Source organism: Montipora foliosa, chromosome 5 (genome assembly GCF_036669935.1).
Source record: "Montipora foliosa isolate CH-2021 chromosome 5, ASM3666993v2, whole genome shotgun sequence".
NCBI lineage: Eukaryota > Metazoa > Cnidaria > Anthozoa > Scleractinia > Acroporidae > Montipora > Montipora foliosa.
The window spans coordinates 22,415,756-22,422,591 of NC_090873.1; the positions used below are offsets into that span (position 1 = coordinate 22,415,756).

The window sequence follows — 6,836 nt, forward strand, 5'->3', positions numbered from 1 at the left end:
GTAACTGTGTACGGCTGCCATTGTAAAGGAAAATCAACTCTGTTTGCTGGGGCGGAAGACGATATAGTGTGTATAATACACTACTGGATTTGTCCATTTATAAGTTAATTTCCAGAAGTATACCAGGCTACTCAGTGCATGAAGACAGATTCGTTCTCTTACTGCGAGATTCGAGTGAGTGAAACGAAAACAGTGGATTGAAGGATGATGGAGGAAGCATATCACACGACTCACGCACGGGTCGGACAGCATCATTAGTAGGACAATATGCAGTATTAGCTTTGTATTAGCACTAACAATGATTTACAACACCCAAGTCCCATTATTGTATTTAAAACTTATTGAGTGGTTTAACATATAATGCGGCGGAGTTGGTAAAGGTAAGTCCGCTACGAGCCTGAAAGGCCCACCAGGCCGGCACTTATCTCCGGTTTCTGTAGCATGAAGCGACTAGGAGTATTTCTCCCCCCCTCCCCCCCCCCCCCCCACCCCCCGCCTGGATGGGATGCTAGTCCATCGCAGGGTTACCCCCAACATTAAATTCGCCGGTACCCATTTATACGCCTGAGTGGAGAGAGGCACCGTGAGAGTAAAGTGTCTTGACCAAGAACACAACACAATGTCCCCAGCCAGGACCCGAACCCGGACCACTCGATCCGGAATATAGACGAGCAAAATGTCCACACGAGTATCACATGTTAATCCTTTCAATAAGGGATTTATTATTCCACTGTCACGCCATAGACCCATTGCATAAATGGCGCTGAAATTTGAATAACAATACTTATACATCTTAAGCCTCGTGTTAACGCTTTTTAAACAAAAGGATTTCTCACGTAGGCGTGAGGCTTAAGATGTATATAAGAATTGTTATTCAAATTTCAGCGCCACTTATGCAATGGGTTTATTTTCTAGTATTTGGCTTCTTCCTGCATTAACTGAGAATCGTGTCGATTGCATAATAAGGCGCGTGCGAACGACGAAAACCACACAGACGAAACCACTCAAATGTCTTATATTTGATTGGATAATGTAAACGAAATGACGAGTAACAAGCGATAACAAGATAAATTATCGGGCTTTGCATCGTGTTGAAAACAATTTATTTTATTGAAAAACTCCAGTTTGCTCTGTTCTAAACACTACATTGTATTCAGGTGTATTACCGCCTCATATTTTGACGTTGTCTTGACCAAATAAGGTAAAACGGCGTAATCGCGGAAATCTAAAGTACAGTCAACTCTCTCTTAACGGACACTTCTGTATGACGGACACCTCTATAAGACGGACACCTGGTGCTGGCCACGGCCGTTTCTTGGTCATTTTACTATAACCAAACTCTCTGTAAGACGGACACCTCCATAAGACGGACAACGGACACTCTGAAACTGTCAACGGACACTTGTGAGGTGCTGAATGTGGCCGAAAATTACGATTTAGGGAAGAAAAATTCTTGTACGTGACTCTTTTTAACACCAGACGTTTAATACATACAGACGGAATGCATACAGTACAAGTTAAAATTAAATCAGTCATTGTCCCATTCAAAAAATAACTTGGAGGTGACAACCGAATTGTATTGTAATCTAAAACAGGTAGGTTTCGTTCAAGTGAATAACTTAAAACAATCTTTAAACAGACGCGTATTCACTGTGCACAGTTTCAGCATTATTATCTCAAAATTCCTGGGGTCATGTTACGTCGACCCTCTATAACCCGGACACCTCTCTAAGACGGACAGCTGAGGCCGGTTCCGATGGTGTCCGTCTTGAGAGAGTTCACTGTACCTTATTTCACGACTGTCGAAAGCGCCATGCATAATAAGTATTAAATGATCTTGGTAATGACTACACTTCAAAGTGTAGTGCCTGCTTTCATTTCATGGAGGTCTTTGGTCGCAAACGACTTTGATAACGCTTATTTCATGAATTTTTCGTAACAGACCTTACTATTTTATTTTTTACAAAAACAAATTTTACGAGTATGTGACACAAACAACAAGGCTTAAATGCATGATCTTGGTATTGACTACACTTTCTTTAAAGTGCAAGAATTTTGATGACGTTGGACGTCTCCTTTGAAGATGTCTCTAAATGCATGATCTTGGTATTGACTACACTTTCTTTAAAGTGCAAGAATTTTGATGACGTTGGACTTCTCCTTTGAAGATGTCTCTAACAGAGAATATGATAATTTTTTTCTTCTTGGCTACCAAGATTTTTTACACCATAAATGCAAATGATATTTTGAACCTGTGAAGGATGTGTACTCACTCAGTGATGTTGTAAATAAAAACGAACATGATCATGAGGTGCTCTTTAGGTTTTGGATGTAACGTTAACGGTCCTTTCTCAACATTTATTTCAACAATGGACCATCAAAAATTAAAGTTATCCAAACACTGGACGTCCTATGAGACTTTTCAGTGACTTTTTGTCATGGATACGTATCGATTACGTTCAAACTTTGTGTCGGATTTGCGGCTTATAACTGTAATTTTCAATTACTAATGTGCAAAACAGAAACGCTCTGTATTAAGAAAGTCCCGACACTTGACGGCAACATGTTCCTGCAATGGCAAATAAATGAATTGCATTTGATTCCTTTTTTGAATTCACCATGGGTGTTCTCACCAGACGTTTTTTCCAAGGGGTCACATTGCCTATAACCCTCAAATTTAGGGGCAATTCCCTAAAAAGGTTGGGCCATTTCCCAAGTTTTAATTTTTCTTCTGTTACCTCTTTTAAAATAATTATTTGAGCCTGTCTGCTTCCTTAAAACTGCTTCTTAGCAACAAAATACTATACTTTCAGGATGGCGTCCATATGATCACTGCTTTCTGCACGTTTTTTACTCAGTGTACGTTTAAGAAAGTTTGAGGTGCCTTCAGTAAAGGCATTGGTTTTCTATGCATGGATGCAAATTTTGCGTGTCATACAATTTCTTTCCTCTAAATGTTCCAGCCTTCCGTGTTTCACCTTCCAAGCATTGTGAAATACACGTTGATCTTTCTCGCTGCATGTCGAGAATGAAGCAGAATTTCCTTCTACAGGTGGATTGGCTTCTTGTATCTCCAACCTCGGAACTTTAGGGCTTGAAAAGAACGATGTCAGTTTTTTGGTTGCGACATCATTGTGCAATTCCTTCGAACGAAACCGAAGGCGATATTCCAATAGTTGAGCCTTCAATAAATGTGGTCAGCATTGTGGCCACAAACTATTGTAGCCTCAGTCTCGTGGCAAATTAAATTCAAGATGGCTACTGCGTTCGTTGTCCTTTTTGTTTCACAGGTTAACCTTGTATTTTGCCTCAAAGTTAAACTCAAAATATTGCTCCCTCTTTCGGTTTAAAACATTCTAACCATTGATGAACTATAAACAAGTATTTTCTTCCAAACATTTGCGCACCCTTTGGGAAGCATAGCGTTGACTATTGTGCGCTGATTTCGAATTTTTGACGGTTCGTGAATCCCGCAAGGGCGCCGCCTCGTGAGAATACTGCACCATAGATCAACAACTCAGCTAGTCTTCTTCTTAGGGGGACTACCACTAAGCTTGAACTCCTCGATGGTGAAAATTCTCTGAATAAATATTTTCACAGTTTTAGAGACCTTCTTAAAGTGATTTTCATTCCACACGAAATCCAGGTTCACACGACCACAGGAATCTCTTAAGAACTCGATAGCAATTTCATTGTCTCACCGCTAAGCTGTTCAGCTTCATTAAATCGCTGTGATGGCGAATCACAAATCCCTCCAAAGAACAATACCGATCTTCAAGAAATGTCCGAAAAATCTGCAGTTCTGCAAATCAACACAAATCAGATTAGTCATACCTTGCCGTCAAGGGGTTTGAGAGTCGTCGCGTGATACAATACAATCAGAAACCCATAAGAGTTGAAACGTGTAACGCGCGTTCACAGCTTCCGAATATTCAGTGCGAACTGATTGGTTGAATGTTTCAGTGCAAAGTACCATATTTGGAAACTCCTTGCTCTTGTTTTTCCAAATATGGTACTTTGCAAATTGAATATTCAGAAGCTTGTTTCCCAGCACACAAGGGACCGTTACACGTTTCAACCCTTTTGGGTTTCTGATACAATACAATACATAGTTAATTGACCGCTCCCCATAGGGGCTTTTCAGGGCCAATGAAACACAACGAAACGACAGAACAGAACAACAACAACTGTTAAGAATCCCAATTGGCTGGAGGCAAACCAGTTGGCTATTTACAAGTGCGGCTGGGAAGTTGAACCAGGGACTACCAGGAACAAATTCAACGAGTAGTCAGAGCGGGTCTTGAACCCGGGATCTCCGGATCTCAAGGCAAGCGCCCTAACCACTGGGCCACACTGCCTGCGACAACACGTGATCCCCAAATTAAGGCTGTCTGGGAGTTCAACGAACAGACAAGCGTAACAACACGTCTTTGAGTAAAATAGTTGCGGCTGTCAAGGGGATCCTACAAATTTTTGAAACTCAAATATAAGCCATAAGAAAACTAGGTATAATAATTAGATAATTGGATGCGTAATTAGATTCACGTCAAATCTTGATCTCCAGCACGAGGTGTCCCTTCAAGTCTAAGAACTTGCAACCTATTTGTAGCAATGAGGTAAGTGCAATAGTTGACGTTATTTTTGGTGGGGGTAAATGCAGCCGTTTATATTAAATCCAACCCATTCCCTTCTACTTTCCTCTATGCCTTTTCTGCCTCAAACACAATGCAGAAAAGTTTCGTATGTACTATAAGAAATTAATCAACCTGCATGAGGCCAGGAACGCATGAGTAGGAGCAAGCAACTCCCATATATTCCTGTCACGGCGTTTTCACAGCCCGATTTATTTTTAGATTAAATTTCCCGCGAATGAGACTCCCGCAGGAGCCCGATGACCAATCACAGGAAAATAACTTGACGTCATAGCGTCACCAAACCGGAACCGCCTGAAATGTTTTTTGCGGCAAAGGTAGTCTAAGGGTGCATTCTTTCGGATGTATCCTGGCTATTCTCATTCCGATTAGGAATAACAAAATACACGGAATATCAATTTGCAAAAGAACACATATTATGAAAACGGAATACTAATTGCGAAAGTGATCTGGGAACTATTGTATCTGCGCATGCGCCAATTGCGTTTGGCCTTGGGAGTGAAAAAGGTTCCCGAAAGTTTGGAACACGAAATGTTGAAAGATGTCCATAAGTACCAGTTTTTTTGGCGGTTTTCTCGATTTTTTCGGTTTGCTTCACTTGCATATGCTCTTCTTCTTGATGTCGACTAAATTGAAAAGAGCTTCGTGGCTTTTGCACAAACCAATAAATGCATGCCAACGTCATTTCTTTTGACCAGGCAAGGGCACTTTGAAAACTGACAGCTCTTCTTGTTTTAGCACCGGTAAAGAAACAGAAGAGAGGCCAGCACAACTGCATCCACGGTAGACATTTTGCATCGCTATTCCAATCAAATTTTTTTACAATTTTTTCAAGCCCCCGGCGGGTGGACCAGCCGCCACGTATAATTTCCCGCCAAAACTTTTCCAAAAGAACGCATATTCTGCATATTCGGAGTGAATCATATTCCGGTCATCGATCCGTTTCATTCTGCTATCAGGAAAAGGATGAATTGGAATAGTATTCCGTTCATCTGTCCGAAACACGGAAGTAGGTCCGCAAAAGACACGAATACCGTCTCATTTCGTGTATTGCCTATAGAACCTACTTTCAATAAATGGCGACGGCACTTTACCTTCTTTTGGTATTTATGTGTAATCAGACCTACTGCCCTCGTTTTAAAACAAATATACTGCCTTGAAATTTGCTCGTCGTAGCGAGGTTAGTATGGGCTTATTAAACATTTTAAAACAAAAGAATAATTTATTTGGCCGCCATTATGAAAGAGGTCTACTCGCGGAATAGCACCGACAGAACGCGCCCTAAAAATAGAGTGTGTCTGTAAGAGACCGATTTACAACGATCCTATTTTGTCGCATGGGGACAAGCTCACGACAGGCCTACGACATGACATTACGATTGTCGCAGTCGTTTTAAAACATGTTTTAAAATGCTACGACATTTTTTCTGACGTACACAAAAACAATCGTAAATCATGGTCCGGTGGGCTTGTCGTAAGCCTGTTGTCGCATGCGACAAAGTCGTAGCCGTGTAAATCCGGGGCCCCCCCCCCCCTAAAATGGCCGTGACGTTGGGCTTATGTACGAGAGTTGTTCGCTTCCTAGTCACGGGCTCTTGATAAGGTATATGTTTTACGCGTACCTGGGACTATCACACTCCATTGCAGTTGAAAATCTTTGCTGTTTTTGTGGCCCGGGTTGTTTGGTTTTCTCTCCTACATGTTTGAAGATCATCAGGTGCCCGATAGAGCCACTTACACTGGGCTTACCGGCGAAGACGATGACTTAAAGATTCCGGGAAGCAAACTGTCAAATGATTCGCCAAGAACACAGGCATCCCTGTCACCTGACAACCTGGTTGGAAAGGGAGCATGAACATATGAATCTTGGCACGTCATGGTTGAATCCAGAGGAAACTGAGGATAGGACCGTCCTCCAAACAGCCGCGACCTTTAGATTGGAGTAGCGAATATGAACCTAGGGGTAGTATTCTGAGCATTGCCGCATGTTGTGGTGGTTGGAGGTGGAATGTTTTTGTTTTCAAAACGCGTGCTTAGAACGGAAAACTCGTTACGTTAATCCGAACATATTCGTGGTTTATTATACACATATTGTATAACCATCAAAGTTTACGCCGAATAAACCGGCCGGCGCCTTGTAATAAACCGTGCGATCCTATGCACTCGCCATCTTATCAGGACCACC

At 41.7% G+C, this 6,836-nt stretch overlaps 1 protein-coding gene and 1 long non-coding RNA gene across 2 annotated transcripts in view; one reads left to right on the forward strand and one right to left on the reverse strand.

Annotated features, from left to right (window-relative positions):
* The window catches only part of LOC138003755 (macrophage receptor MARCO-like), a 15,783-nt gene extending 13,473 nt beyond the window's left edge, over window positions 1–2,310 (forward strand). The window contains exon 4 of the mRNA XM_068849979.1: window positions 1–2,310. This exon is cut by the window's left edge and continues 87 nt beyond it. Within this exon, the coding sequence (XP_068706080.1) occupies window positions 1–108 (108 nt within the window). The 3' untranslated portion in view covers window positions 109–2,310.
* On the reverse strand, window positions 868–6,309 carry LOC138003756 (uncharacterized). The gene is made up of 2 exons (XR_011123642.1): window positions 6,274–6,309; window positions 868–3,802 (listed from the first exon to the last, which is right to left on the reverse strand). It is a non-coding gene; the product is annotated as an uncharacterized lncRNA (long non-coding RNA).
* Window positions 6,310–6,836: the final 527 nt, after the last annotated feature.